General features: G+C 43.8%; 1 protein-coding gene and 1 non-coding gene across 7 annotated transcripts in view; one reads left to right on the forward strand and one right to left on the reverse strand.

The window, feature by feature from the left end:
* PHF20 (PHD finger protein 20) overlaps window positions 1-15,787 on the reverse strand; it is a 138,386-nt gene that overhangs the window by 7,087 nt on the left and 115,512 nt on the right. For all 6 annotated transcript variants that reach the window (XM_036824328.1, XM_036824327.1, XM_036824323.1 and 3 more), the window contains 4 exons: window positions 10,942-11,041; window positions 7,801-7,996; window positions 2,052-2,457; window positions 103-286 (listed from right to left, as the gene is read on the reverse strand). In XM_036824328.1, the coding sequence (XP_036680223.1) occupies window positions 103-286; window positions 2,052-2,457; window positions 7,801-7,996; window positions 10,942-11,041 (886 nt within the window). The remainder of the gene's footprint in view (window positions 1-102; window positions 287-2,051; window positions 2,458-7,800; window positions 7,997-10,941; window positions 11,042-15,787) is intronic.
* LOC118882158 lies at window positions 10,435-10,537 on the forward strand. Its single transcript, XR_005016707.1, has one exon. It is a non-coding gene; the product is annotated as a U6 spliceosomal RNA (small nuclear RNA).

Consider the following 15,787-nt stretch of genomic DNA (forward strand, 5'->3'; position numbering starts at 1 on the left):
ACAGCTGTGCCTGGAGAGCCAGATCAGGGGGTTCAGAAAGCAGCTCGCCCCGGCGGGCCCACAGTGCCTGCCAAGGGCAAGGAGCCAAGGAGGGAGGCCTACCGTCCAGCTCCTTCTCAATGGAGTCCATCCTATGCGTGACTTCGTCCTGAAGGGACTCCACGTGCGTCAGCAGGTTAAACTGCCACTGGTGCTGGGAGCTCAGCAGCCCCTCTCCGCCTCCGTCCAGCAGCTTCCGAGCGGGGGCTTCCTCAGGTAGGACCTTTTTGGAGACATAGTCCCTCACCTGGGGATGCAACAACATTGAAGTTACTGCATGGAGACAGCTCCCAGCCCCTTTTCCAACCAGCCAGTGTCCACAACCATTTGAAAACCCAGTTGCAGTTTGAATATCCCAACTCTCTACCTCCCTGCCCCCTTCCTCCCCTCTTGGGCACTGGGCAGAAGCGTGCCTGCTGTACCAATAACAACCACCTCAGGGCAGCACAGACCTCCGGCTCAGAGGATCCCACAGCTGCTTCCCAAAGAATGGCCCAATGCCCTAGGCCTGAAGTAGGCCTCACAGAAGGGCTTCCAGAAACCTGAGATCAGAATACAGCAGGGCGAGTGTAGACAAGGGTTAGTATGTGGATGTCAGACAAACTAGCTTTAAGTCCTAGCTCCATATCTTGCTGAACGCATGTATCTGGATGAGTTACTTCACCTCTCTGGGCCTCTGTTCCCTCATGGGAAAGAAGGAAGTAGTAAATCCTACTTTAAAGGTTCATGAGGATGAAATAGGATAATGTTTATAAAACACAGTGCCGGCCTATGGTCAGCCTGCTACCAATGAAAGAGATTTTTAACCCCAGCTGCCTTGTTTAGGCCCAGTATTTCCTGATTTTTTCATGATGTGCCAGACACCTCTAGGCAATTTGCCTAGTCTGCATGATCACAAACCTTTTCTGGGGTTTGTGACCGCAACCTTTCATTCACTCATTTGAAATGAAACAGGTTCTAGTTAACATTTATTTAGGGGTGACTATGTGCAAAGCCATGTTCTGAGAGCTTTTCACAGATATGCTGCACAGTAACTGAGAGGGCGCTGCCACTGGCTCCACTCGACAGGGGGTAAGGAGACACGTCTGAGGAGGTGAAGTGACCTGCTCAGAATCACACAGTGATATAAAGTGGCTGAGCCCAGACTTGAAACTGGGTCTGTCTCCAAAGACTATGTCCTCACCAGCCTCACCCAGCACTGTTTAGACCCTGGCAAGGATACAGGCTGAACGAGGTATAATGCCCACCCTTGAGGGGCTTCTAACCTAGGATGCTCCCCCTCGGCAAGATGCAGCAATGGACTTATGCTGGTGATACCATCCCACACAATGAAGTCTGCGAAGGTAAGTATGACAAGGGTGGAGAAGCTCTCAAATCACACAAATCCTCACTGACAACTGAGGATAGGGCAGAATGAGACCAGTGAACACTGGCAAGAGAACACAGGGGGCTCCAGAAGAGAATGACTTGAATAACAAGAAACTGAGAGTATCTCTTGGGAAAACTGATGAAACCAGAAAATATTTTGACAAAATGGACTGTTCCTATGTCAGGGCTGCAAAGTGAAAAGTAAAGCCAGCATAGAATTGTACTGAAAACCTTATGCCTAACAAAACACCTGACTCATTCTTTGCTTGTGCGAAGGATTAGCACCCACGGGCAACTATAAATTGCATTGAAGAAAAAAACTCACTTTCCTAACTTACTTCCATTTATCAAGTTCCAGTCAACCCTTTTCCCCTGCTACCTCCCACCTCTCCACACCCCACCCCCGACTCTGCCACTTTGTGGACATTTCCTAGAACCAATGATCTTTGGGGTTTAAGTGGGCTCTCTTGACTTTGTACTCATTTTAACAGACCAAAATACATCTATGATAAGCAAATTTATATACCATTTTACAGTAAATACAACTCTATAATAAACATCTTCCACAGAACATTTAGCCCTAGGAGGAGAAGGTACAAACACTCAAACACCGAATTAAGAACCAATACAAGCGAGCCCCATACCTTTGGGGAGCTGGGTTTGGGGTCACTGTCCCCTCTGCTCCTGTCTTGTTCTAGAGGCCAGCCCAGGCGCGGAGAGAGGGAATCGTCACCATTCTCGTGGAGGGGGTTGACTGCATCGTCAAGGGCAGAGCGCCGGGTCTCCACCACCAGCTTCTGTTCCACAGCGGGGTAGTAGGTGCGGGGCTTCTGGTAGCAGTGCTCGCTGGTGATATATGACTCCTCCACAGACCGGGGCAAGGGCAGGGGCAGAGGCTTCTCCACCGCCCCGTTCAAAGTTCTATAGCTTGGGGCTTCCTCCCTGCTCTTGGCTTCAGTGACATGGATGTGTTTGGAATGAGATCTCCCCTCCGCCAGATGCTGTTTCCAAGGCTGACACCACAGCTGCAGATCAGGATGCTCCCGGCTTCTGTTGGGAGGGCAAACACGGAGAGGGCTTTGGAGTACCTGGGACCACTGCAGGGGCTTTCCAATAGGGGCGAAGACCTCCCACCTGGGCCAACTGGTACAAGCCAACATTTGCCACACAAGAGGGAATGTAAATCAGCAGCCTCTGAGGAGAGCACTTCCAGGCAAGCCCCTGCTGTATCACTCACAGTGAGTGGGACTGGACTTGGGAGTCAGAAGACCTGGCTGCATTTCAGCTCAGCCGCTGATTAGCAGTGCAGCTGAGCCATGTCACTCAGCCAGCCTCGTTCCCGTTTCCTCCTCTGCAAATCTGGCTAACCATCTACCTGTCTGCCAGCAACCACTGAGTTTGCTATAGATGAAGTGAATTAATTTGAATGGAAGTATAGTACTTTGTTGGCAGTAAAGTGCTCTTCAAATGTGACTAAAAATAACCTTAACTTATTAATAAACAGCCATGATAATCCTGGCATGCAATGGCACTCAATTACACAAATCCAGTGGTGACCCGGGAGGGAGGTGGTAACCAGAAGTCATCTAGGCATAGGCCATTAATAACAAAATCTTCTGTTCGCACCATTCCAAAGAGGAAAATCTGTTATTAAAGAACAAGGATTCTGCTCCCTTTTTGGGCCACAGACACTTCTGAGAATCTGAAAGCTCTTGCTACATGTATACGTGTACATAAAACTCTGTGTATGACTTCAGAGTTTCCCACAATCATTCACCGTCTGAGGTTTGACCCAACAGAAAGTCTTTAATTTACTGGATCATAATCAATTGTAAAAAAGGAAAAACAGAAAATACCAGAATGCACCATTCTAAGTAAGAGTAGGTGTTTTGTGAAATTTTAGTTTCAGTTTTGTACATGTGAGTGATATAAAATGTATTTCTTACCGTGGGATATATATTTAAGTTTAAAAGCCATGACTCTAGATAAACTTCACCTTTTTAACTCTTGTTTACCATCCAGAACTTCCATTATGACCTTGGATCATTAAATGAAATGAAGAAAGAAAGGAAAGGAGAAAAGGACGGAGGAAGAAAAACTGGGCTTCCCGAGTAAGGCCCACCAGCTACCAGCAGTTCCTAGCTGGCAGGGGTGTTTGCAAGCAAGTGGGAGGACGGACAGGTACTACTCACATTTGGTTCACAGATGTGCAGAAATGTGTGGGAGCCTTTCCAGCTGTCACAATGACTACTGATTGTCACATATGTGACCTCAGCATTCAGTTCACTGAATTCAGAGATGCTAAATATCCTGTAATGCTCGGTACAATTCCACACATACAGAGAATTATCTCATGGTAAAATTGTAAACATTACCTTCACCAGTCCCAACTGAGAAACACTGAAACCAGATCAGCAGGAACTCACCAGCAACTCCCCCATATAGATACCCCCCCAGCCCCACACACACTTTCCTGGAGCCTTCCTGCAGAAATGGAATAGGCCATAAATAGGACAGCATGGAATGATCTTACAGAACCTAAAATTCTGTTCGCAAGGGGCTACAACTATCCTTTCTCGGCTCTCCCACCCCAGCAATCCCCAATACCACTCCAGTCCACTGGGGAAGGAGAGGAAACCACCAGCACCGAGGCAGCCTGGGTCCCTGGCCACCTCCAACAGGGTATTCACAGCCTGTACCAGGAACCTAGGACCCCAGACATGCCTCTGACATCACAACTGCATCAGAGGAAATGGGAGTCCTTGTTCACTTTCAGGTCTACTGTAGCCTGAAATCTGTTAACTTGGAGCATAGAGGCCACAGTACGGACCTGTTCTTGCACGAAAATCACAAAAGTCTTTGCTTCCTCCCTCCTACAATTTTCATCCTCCCAGCTAAGATCTGAAGCCCCAGCTACTACACAAGGATGACCCTGTCATGATAAGCCTTGTCAATCATGAAGAAGGTATGCACAGCCATGCATGTTACTTTCGAAATGACAGCATTTGAAGTTATTCCCAGTTTTACTGTTTGCTTTTGAAAATGAATCCACCAGGTCACTTAGGAACAAAATTTCTGAGAATGAAGACCCAGAGCCTGTGATAGCAGAGACTATCCAGGTGTACAGAGACATACTGGGACCACCTCCCTATCTCCCAGGCTCTTTTCTCCACATATAATGAGTAACAAGATCTCCCTATACTCCCTCCTGAACTTCTTGGAGAAGTCAGATTTAATTCCAGTACAAAGTCACTGCTATAAAGATGAAGGATCTAGGGGCTTCCCTGGTGGAGTAGCGGTTGAGAATCCACCTGCCAATGCAGGGGACACGGGTTCGATCCCTGGTCCGGGAAGATCCCACATGCTGCGGAGCAACTAAGCCTGTGCACCACAACTACTGAGCCTGTGCTCTAGAGCCTGCGAGCCACAACTACTAAAGCCCGCGCGCCTAGAGCCCGTGCTCCGCAATGAGAAGCCACCGTAATGAGAAGCCCACGCACCGCAACGAAGAGTAGCCCCCGCTCGCCGCAACTAGAGAAAGCCCGTGCGCAGCAACAAAGACCCAATGCAGCCAAAAATAAATAAATAAATTAAATAAATAAATTTATTAAAAAAAAAAAAAAGATGAAGGATCTAAATGGGGATTTAGAAGGAACAAGGTTCTGGAATATGGGACAGGGCTGGAGCACTGGTATTTCAGTGAGAAGAAAGAGAACACCATCTGACTGAATCCTCAAATGAAAAGAAACATAGCAACATTTACAATCAGGAGCATCATCTGAGGTTTGCCCTCACCTTCCACCTGTCTCAGTCAATTTCTGGCATCTCGTTAAGAAGAAATTCACTTGGCTTATATGGAAGAAAATTTTCTGATTTTATAAAATGTGAGGGAATACCCAGTCTAAGACATCCAAAACAGGGTCACTTGATTCAGTTCACCTCAACAGATACCGTCACAGTAACGGTTAATTTCCCCAGTAACCATCCTTTCCTTCTCTTACACCCACCTCCACCCTCACTCCTGAGTTTGCTCAGGGCACACAGCCACCTGGCTACTAGCCTCCTGCAGTTAGGTGTGTCCGTGAAACCACTTGCTCCCCCTCCTGGGGGTCAGAGCAGAGTTGAGGTACAGATGCATCTGCTTGGACCACGCAGGTGAGATGAACCCTAATAGAATGCCAGAGCAATAAGACAGAAGGAACCCAAGTCCCCACGTCCATAGCTGGAATCTTGGAGAAAGGCCACCTACCTGGCCTGGACTCCTGCCTACCTCTGGACCATGCCTTATGTGCGAAAGAAAATTCCATTTAGTTTTAGCCTTTATTTTTTTGGTTTTGTTATAGCAGCTTGGCTTTTACCCAAATCAACACATACCCTTGCTGAATGTGCCCTGCTCAACCACTCCTTGCCATGTCTGTACTTGAAGGCAGGCCTCTGTGCACCAGAATGCAAGAGAAAGCAGACCCCCATTCTGTCATCTCCGGGCTCTGACACTCTACTTCACCTGACACCAAGAGGCCTTCAGGACTAATTATAGCACAAAGGAAACCTTGTCGGGAACTGGCCTATCAAGTCTAACTCACTTGTGGCACTAGAGTTTGCATTGTTGATGACGTCATTAAAATGGCACCCTATGGGCAGGCTCGTGGGAGAATTTAAGGAGAGAAGTTATCCCCGCCACACACTGTGCAAACACCAAAAGAAAATTCCTGGAACCACTGAGGAGAGGCAGTTAGAAAGATTAGGACAAGCACTTGGTGGGAGCTGGACTTGAGTTCTAGTCCTGGCTCTGCCCCTGGAAACCACGGGAGAGGGGCTGCCCCACTCAAGGCCCAATTGCCCTATGTGGTAAAGTGGGAGCAGATTATAAAAGCCAACAGACCCCAATATGAGCCACATTTCTTTCTTTCAGAGCTTACGTGAACTTGGGTCATCTGACATGTAGGATACAACCACAGAAGGAAATTCACACTCAATTTGACTCCAAATCCTGGCCATTAAACAGAAGTCCAGCTCCAAAAGGCCTAAAACTTTTCTGTATAAGCAAAACATCAAGAGACATATTTATTGAGCAACCACTATGCTAGAGAGCGGGCCCACCAACAATGTCTCAACAGCTTTCAATTTTACTTTGTTTACCAATCAAGAATGTTTAGGATGGGAGTTCCCTGGTGGCCTAGTGGTTAGGATTCCAGGCTTTCATTGTCACAGTCTGCGGTCCAGGTTCAATCCCTGGTCGGGGAACTGAGATCCCTCAAGCCGCGAGGTGTGGCCAAAAAAAAAAAAAAACCAGAACACGATGTTTAGGATGAATGGATAAACAAAATGTGGTATTACATATAATGGAATATTATTTAGCCTTAAAAAGGAAGGAAATTCTGATACAACTTACAACATAGACAAACCTTAAGGACATTAGGCTAAGTGAAATGAGCCAGTCATAAAAAGACAAATACTGTAGAATCCCATTTATATGAAGTACCCAGAGCAGTCAAATTCAGAGAGACAGAAAGTAGAAGGGTGGCTGTCAGCGGCTGGGGGAGGGGAAATGGAGAGAAGTTGCTTAATGGGTACAGAGTTTGTTTTGCCCCACACAAGGAGTTCTGGAGATTGGCTGCAACAGAGTGAATGTACTTAACACTACTGAACTGTACACTTAAAGATGGTTAAGATAGCAAACTTTATTTTATGTATATCTTACCACAGTTTAAAAAACAAAACCCAAAAACTCAGAACAGGGACTTCCCTGGTCATCCAGTGGTTAAGAATCTGCCTTCCAAAGCAGGGGACGCGGGTTCAATCCCTGGTCTGGGAACTAAGATCCCACATGCTGCGGGGCAACTAAACCCATGCTCTGCAACTAGAGAAGCCCACAACAAAGACCCAGCGCAGCCAAAATAGAAAAAAACAACTCAGAATGGTACAAAAAACACAAAAAACAAACTATAAATACACCATTTCTTTTTCTTTTTTTTTTCTAAGGCATTTTATTTTATTTTATTTTTTGGCCACACCATGTGGCACGTGGGATCTTAGTTCCCTGACCAGGGATTGAACCTGCACCCTCTGCATTGGAAGTGTTGTGTCTTAACCACTGGACTGCCAGGGAAGTCCCCACACACCATATCTTGATTAAAGTAGTGTTTGTATATACATTTGCCAAAGCTCAATGAACATTTAAAATGGGTGAACTTAATTATATGTAAATTATACCTCAATAGAGTTAATTTTTTTTAAAAAGAATGTTTATCATGTAACTGAGAATTTTAAATGAAAGTCCCAAACTTATCCATCTTATCACTGATTTTGTGGCTTTCCAATTTCTCATATTTATCCTGCCCTCTCCCCACACCAAATCAGACTCATCTCCGAAGCTGCAGGTGCCACACTTACTGCAAGATGCTCATCTTGAGCTGCAGGCCATGCAGAACCTCAATCACTCTCTGCACATCGCCGAGAAGCTGGTGGGTGGCCACAATCTTCTTGGCATTCTGGTGGGAATAGTTCTCTTCTAAAAATGCCAGGCCATGCATATGTCCCCTGCTCAACCACTCCTTGTCATACCAGTACTTGAAGCCAGGCCTCTGACCTAAAGCAGTGACAATGAGAGAGTTAATCCTTGGTCTGAAGGAAACCCAGACCATTTCATCATCACACAATTATCACACAAACTATTGGAAGGATGGACTGGTGTGTTCATTTTGTTCATTCATTCATCCAGTATACATTTACTTGGCACCTACTATATGCTGGGCTCTCCACTAGGTGTTGGGGATAAGGTAGTGAGAAAAGTATATAAATTTCCTGATCTCTGCAACTGGCCAGAGGTAGAGTGGGAACTTGGATATCTTGTTAAAGTTAAATCACATCATTCCCTCTGCCACTTAAAACCTTCGATGACTTCCTATCGTGCACAGAAGAAAACCCAAAGCCCTGACTGATCTAATGAGGCCGGCAAGACCGGGCTCCTTCCTGCCCTCCTTGCCCCACCCTTTCCGGAACACATTCAAGCTCTTTCTGGTCTTAGGGTCTCTGCTCTAGCACCCATACCCCTGTCTGGAGCACTATTCCCCACGGCCTTTGCAGGACTGGCTCCTTACCACCTCCGCAGAGAGGCCGTTGGTTACCTCCCAAAGTACGAGAGCCTCTTCCGTGCCTCCTAGTCATTCCCGATCTGAGGGCTTTTGCCCCCTCAAAGCATTCATCCCTACCTAACATGTTCTTGTTTAGATGACTTATTTTGACATCTGTTTCTGGTCCAAACCCCACTAAAAGCCAGAAGAATAGGAATTGTTTTGATCATGGTTATATCCTCAGTGTCTGGCAAAAGGCATCTTGAATGGATTTATCAAATGGAAAGAAGCCCCAAGTGCCCCTCCAACTGTCACATACCGCCTAACTAAATGAATGGTCAGGCCCCCCACTCCCTTCTCTGGACCTCCATTTCCCATCTGTAACAATGACAGATGAACCGAACAGCTTCAGCGGTTCTGTTCATTACAGGGATCCTAAGGAAGGACTGAAAACACAACCACATGTGACTTGGCACAGTGTTTCCTGCTGTAAAAGCCAAGGGAACAGCTTCCAATCAGACTGTTGTTCACCTCTCAATGGCTATAAAGACCCTAAAATAACCCAGGCAAACCCTATCAAGGTCCTGGCGCTATTTCTGGCTTTTCTAAGACACGTGGTGGGGATACACCTCCACTCTGTTAACAACACCTTTAAGTAACCTTTAAAGAAGAGATCTGTTAGATTAAACTTCTGGCCCAAGACTGCAGAATCAAACATAGTCAATAAATGTGACAGTCACTGAGTGCTCAATTCAAGGAATCTATTCCCAGCCTTGGCAATTTAGTTATAAAAGTTCAGCAAGTGCATAGGGATTGATGAAGATGGTGTATATGATTTCTAAAAAGAGAAAAGTGGACAGAAAGAGTGAGAGACAATAAAGTAGACAAAAGAGATTTTTAAACGGTGCCCTAAAGGAGCCCTGGGGATTATGTGTGGTATCTCAGAGGCAGCTGCCACAGAGGTAGCCTGAGCAGCAGGATTCAAAGCAGCACTACCTGTTTTACAAGACAAAGGTCAGAGACACCAGTTGTCATCTCCCATCCAGCACTAACTGTCTGAGTGATCTTAGGCCAATCATGTCCCTTCTGGGCCTGTTGCTTGCCTGTTAAATGTCAAGGCTAAACTAAGTGGTCTCTGAGATCCTGCCCATCAATTATATTCCATGACTTATGGACTAATCTTCTGACCATATTCTTTCCTTGGGATAAAGGGAAAAACAGAGGCAGATTGCTCTCTGTCTATAGACTAATCTAGCACAGGAAGACACAGTGTCACAATAGAGGTTATCAGGCCCCAGGGGGACCTACTTGCTGGAAAATGAACTGTGGTAGCCCAGGCCCTCCCTATACAACCAGCAAAATCAAGAGACTTGGTCCCACAAGTCAGTTCTAATTCCAATCTGCTTCATGAGATTAGGAAAGTCATTCATTTCCCTGGGCATCAATTTCTTCCTCATAAGCAGAAATAAGAATAGGAGCTCCTACCAGGCCCACCTCATAGGACAAAAAGGAATAACAGAAGCAGAGGCTCTCCAGCGTTGTCTAGCTGTAAGGGGATCATGGGACTGGACCCAAGGGGAGCAACCTTACAGGTGATGAATGGAGACGATGTCACATCCCACTGACAGCAAGACAAGAACCACAGATTTATAATCCACCCCTGAGATTTCTGGAAAGGGGAACCCAAGAGCCAGAGGCCAGCCCTGCGGTCAAGGAACAATGAAACGAACTGATCCTAAGGAATTAATTCACTGCTCTGGGTGGCAGACAGGCTCTTTGCAAACACACCTTTCCCCTCCCCTCAAGGGCATATCTCCCTTCCAGGTGGCAACGATGCAATGGAAGGCAGATGCCACCAGAGGGAGCAGAGGCCGGTTTCCAACCCTTCAACAGCCCTGAAAAGCCAAGGACAGAGCCCACAACCTCATGAACTCTCAAGAAAAGGAAAAGGGGCTTGCTCTGGCAGCACATATTCTAAAACTAGAACAACAGAGAAAAGATTCGCATGGCCAACACGCAAGGATGACATGCAAATCGGTACAGCGTTCCATTGTTTATACAGTTTCAGTCGTACAATATGCAAAAGTTCTGGAGATCTGCTATACAACATTGTGCTTATAGTTTATAAAGAATACTGTACTGTACACTTAAAAATTTGTTAAGACGGTAGAGCTCATGTTATATGATTTTTACCCACCCACTCACCCTCCCCCTCACAACAAAATTCTAGCTCAAGGCCAGGCCTTCCACTAGGTGAACCTCTTCATACATGCTCTCTTACTGCCAAGTTCAGGACAGCTGGCCACCAGGTGAGCTAGCAACAAAGGCGAAGAGGAGGCAGAGTCTAGCCGATGCTGAGGAAATGAGTCTCAAGACCACAGACACTCAGGCTGCTTCACCGCCAGCTGTGCTAAGGAAAAGGCTACATATTGTTAATATCCCTGACTCCAGAAATCTCTACCTGGAGGGTCTTGGCAAACATAACAGGTGTATTTCTCAGGCACATTTTCTTCCAGTAATCCCATGCAGACCCCATGCTGCCAGCACTGGCACTCTTCACACTGTTAGAATTAAAGAAGCAATAAAAATTAAACTCAGAAGGAATCCTCCATCCAAAAATAAGACCCACCTGTGGGGGGAAAGGGGCAGTGGGAGGCGGAAGGAGGAGGGAGGGAGAGGAGGAGGAGGGAGTGGGAGCTGAGCTGCAACCACTCTTCCAGAGCAGCCACTAGCCACCTGTGCTTTTAACATTTCAGTTAACAAACTAATTTAAAATTCAGTTCCTTAGTCCCACTAGCCACATCTTAAGTGCTCAACAGCCGTATGAGGCTAGTAGCTACCGTACTGGACAGCACAGATGAAGAACATTTAAATTAAACAGTACTGATCTCAGAAAAATGACTATTTACCCTCCCATTTCTAGAGGCTTTCACGTTTCTGATCACTTTATAAAGAGAGGAAAAACTGTTTAAGTCCTTAGAGGGAGGTTAACTTAGAAAGACAAAAACCTGAGTTTGAATTCTGGCTCAGACATTCATTAGCTGTGTGACCTTGCACAGGTCACTTCTCCACCCTGGGCTTCAGTTTCCCCATCTGCAAAATAGGATACTATTCCTACCAACCGTGTGGGGCTGTTTGTGAGGAATCAATGGGTCACATGTCAAAGTTCATATCGTAGAGCCCAGCACACAGCTTTTATGTATTAAGAGCCTATCTATTACTGCTACGAATGGGTAGGCTAACTCACTTTGATGCCTCCTGGACTCAACATGTGCTAGCACTTTGCATTTGTTCTTTCTAAACCTTACCAACGGTCACACAGCTGAGAAGATGCAACAGTGGATCAGAACACAAGCCTGGCTGACTGCAAGGCTAGTTCTTTTAATCCCTAGGCTCCACTGCCTTCCCTGGGGAAGGGGGAAAGAGAGAAGGGGCAGGAGGCAGAGAGGGAAAGAAAGGAGCAGAGGATGAGGGCAGCACTGGGAGACAGACGTGTGGCTGGCCTGAGGATAGCAAGCCTGAGGGCTAAGGGTCCAGAGGAGGGAATGGAGAGGAAAAGGATGCCAAAGGAGATACTAGGACACTTTAAGCAATTCCAAACCAAGGCCCTAAACCTTTAACTACCCAACCAAATGGATAGCTCTGGAAAGTGGAGAGCGAGCTTCCGACATGGTCTGGAGGGTGGGCCACCAGCCTGGCCCCAAGGGAGAAAGCTCACAGTCCTCAGCCACTTGGAGTCAGATAGGCCCCAGCATCAAAGGGCTTTTATGGGCTAACAGGGGCAGAGCTGGAACAGAGACTTCAGATAAGATGTGATCCAGATTCTTCCATTTCCAATGAGGAAACTAAAGGCTCAGAGGGAAAGAAAAGGGTGTGAGACAACAAAGGCAGTTCGTAGCAGAAAACAGACTAATAATTAAGAATGAAAGTCTCTCCCACCAATGACTTCGTCTTTTAAGAACTAGGATACACCAAAATTGAATCAAATACACCTAAGTTGAAAATTTCAAAATAACGTTTTTCACGTGGGTCTGGCTAATATACATTATTCATTTTTGAAAAGTTTAAATTGGAACGTCCCTGGCAGTCCAGCGGTTAAGACTCTGCACTTCCACTGCAGGGGGCGTGGGTTCAATCCCTGGTTGGGGAACTAAGATCCCACATGCCGTGTGGTGCGGTGAAAATTTTTTTTAAATAAATATTAAAAATAAAAGTTAAAATTTTTTTTTTGTGGGGGGAGGACAGCTGTGCCACGCGGCTTGAGGGATCTTAGTTCCCCGACCAGGGATTGAACCCAGGGCCCCGCCCTCCAGCAGTGAGAGCGCTGAGTCCTAACCACTGGATCGCTAGGGAATTCCCCAAAAGTTTAAATTTAGAAGTGAACAAGAACAATAACAGAAAAGATAAAATATCTAAGAATAAATCTGAGACTAAGAATAAAAACATGCAAGGTCTGTGTAAAGAAAATTTTTAAATATTTGAAGGACATGGAGACTTAAGTCAATGAATGGTAAGTTGTACTTTATTCCTGGATAGCAAGAGTCATTATCATAAGGATGTCAGTTCTCCTTGAATTAATATATAAAAATAATGTAATGCCAACAAAATAATAAATTAATAGCTCTGGAACTATACAGAAGCTGATTCTAATAGCCAGGAAATTTATTAAAAAGAACAAAGGGGGTACTAGCCCTACCAGATATTTTAAAAATATTATAAAGGTATAATAACTAAAATAGAATTGTACAAGTAAATATATAGGCAGAGAGATCAATGGAAGAGAGAATCCAGGATGAGATCCAAACTACATACGGAAATAGAGTAAATAAAGGCGGCGTTTCAATAATAAGACGTGGTGTTGGGACAACTGGGTAGAGAGAGCCTTCACCTTATACCAGGATAAATTCCAGGCGGATCAAATATTTATATGGTTTCTAAAAAATAAATGAAACCTCAAAAGTACCAGAAGAAACCATGAAAAATTCTTTTATTGACTTTTCTATAAATTTTTATGAACTTCCAATGAGGAAGCAACTGCTATTCAAATTTCAAAAGCCATTAAAGAAAAGTTTGATATATTTGACCTCACAGAAACAAAAAAATCTATAAGACAAGCCAAAAGACAGATGACAAGGTGGGTACAAATATTTGTAACTGTTCTCACAGCTGATACAAAAACATATCTACAAAAAGCTTACACAGGGACTTCCCTAGTGGTCCAGTGGTTAAGACTCCATGCTCCCAATGCAGGGGGACCAGGTTCGATCCCTGGTCCAGGAACTAGATCCCACGTGGCGCAACTAAAAGATCCAGCGTGCCACAACTAAAGATCCCACACACCACAACTAAAGATCCCACACGCCGCAACTAAAGATCCTGCACACCACAACTAAAGATCCCACACACGGCAACGAAAATCCTGCACGCAGCAACAAAGATCCCATGTGCCGCAAATAAGACCCAGTGCAGCCAAATAAATAAATAAATATTTTTTAAAAAAAAAAGCTTATGCAAATGGGTATGAAAACGACCAACCATCCAACAGAAAACTGAATAAAGGACATGAACAGGCAGGTCAAAGGAAAAAAACACATCTTAAATAAAAAGATGTTCAAAGCAACCATTATAAGAATAAAGTAATGTAAGGGAACTTGAATTAATATAAATTAATGTCAAATGAAACCAGCCTAATAATATACATACACATTAGTATTTCTAGATTCTGGGATTACATGTAAATATCAATTAATTCTTCATACCTTTATGTATTGCCTGAAGTTTTTACAATAAGCACTTACTACTTTCATCACACAAGTGTTATTCTCATGAAAAACTGTTTATAGAGTATAATTTTCATTTATATATGCATGTGTATGTGTGTATTCTAAAATAACAACAGTGATTTATCCCTGGGTAAAAATAATCTGAGTAATCCTTGTTTTCTTCTTTGTAGTTCTTGGAAAATGCAGAAAACCACAATCATAAACATTTTTTAAGTATATTAAAATAAATTACAAAATGGCTATACTAGTAGATTGTTTTTTCACTTATCTGAAGCGCAAAGATAAAGAAGTTTGATAGTACTCTGTACTGACAAGGGCGCTGGTAAGACTGTTCTTTGGTACACCAGGGAAGGTTTATAGAATATTGCTATGACAACAGTATTTGTCAAAATAATAAATGCACGCCTACTTTGGTCCTGGAATTTTACTTTCAAAACTTGGTCCCACAGATATACTTACACAAAATTATTCATTACATCACTGCTAAGATTAGAAACAATCCAAACGTCCATCAACAAGGGAAGAGTTAAATAAATGATGATCCACCCATTATGCAACCATTAAAAAGAATGGGGAAGCTTTTTTAGATTTGAAAATGGAATGGTCTTCAACATATATTATTAAATGAAAAAAAGATACTGAAAACACTATGTATTAAAATAACATTGTGTTAAAAAAAAAGATGGTTGTACAGCAATGTAAATGTACTCAATGCCAGTTCACTTAATGCCACATGTACTGAAAAATGGTTAAGATGGTAAATTTTATGTATATTTTATCACAAAAAGAAAGAAAAAAAAAATGGAGAGAATATATTTGATATCGCTTGTTTAGCCACTGAATGTTTCTGGAGTGATACCTAAGAAGATGACAAGGGCTGCCTCCAGCGAAAGCAAATAAAGGTTTTAAAATGGGCTTCTTATTAAAGCTGCCACACAATTTTCACTGGGGTCCAGCACCTAATGTTATGTATTTGTTGCTCTAGGGCAAAGGTCAGCAAACTACAGCCCACAGGCCAAATTCAGCTTGAGTCCTATTTTTGTAAATAAAGTATAATATGAACATAACCATGGTCATTCATTTTTTTGGATTGCCTCTGAATGCTTGGGGCAGAGTTGAGTAGTTGTGACAGAGATCACATGGCTCAAAGCCTAAAATATTTATTTTCTGGTCCTTTAAGAAAAAGTTTGCCAAAACCTGCCTTAGAGCAATTAAAATAATTTAAATATTAAATGGGTTTCCTGATGTTCATTTTTTTATGTGGTACCCAGATTTCTCAAACATTCATGATTACTAAGTAGGATTTTAACCTTCCAGTGATTTAAATTAGCATGGTAAATAAAATCAAATAATAATATACATGAGCAATACTGCTACCAAATAACGAAAATGATCAAAGAAAACTATTTCTCTAAAGTAATCTTCTAGAGAACAAATTCTAAATGTTTTCTAGGGTTGTGCAAATTATCAATGTAAGTTTAAAATTTATTTTAAGAAAAAATGATTCGAACTTTCCTAAATGAT

Source organism: Balaenoptera musculus, chromosome 15 (assembly GCF_009873245.2).
Source record: "Balaenoptera musculus isolate JJ_BM4_2016_0621 chromosome 15, mBalMus1.pri.v3, whole genome shotgun sequence".
NCBI lineage: Eukaryota > Metazoa > Chordata > Mammalia > Artiodactyla > Balaenopteridae > Balaenoptera > Balaenoptera musculus.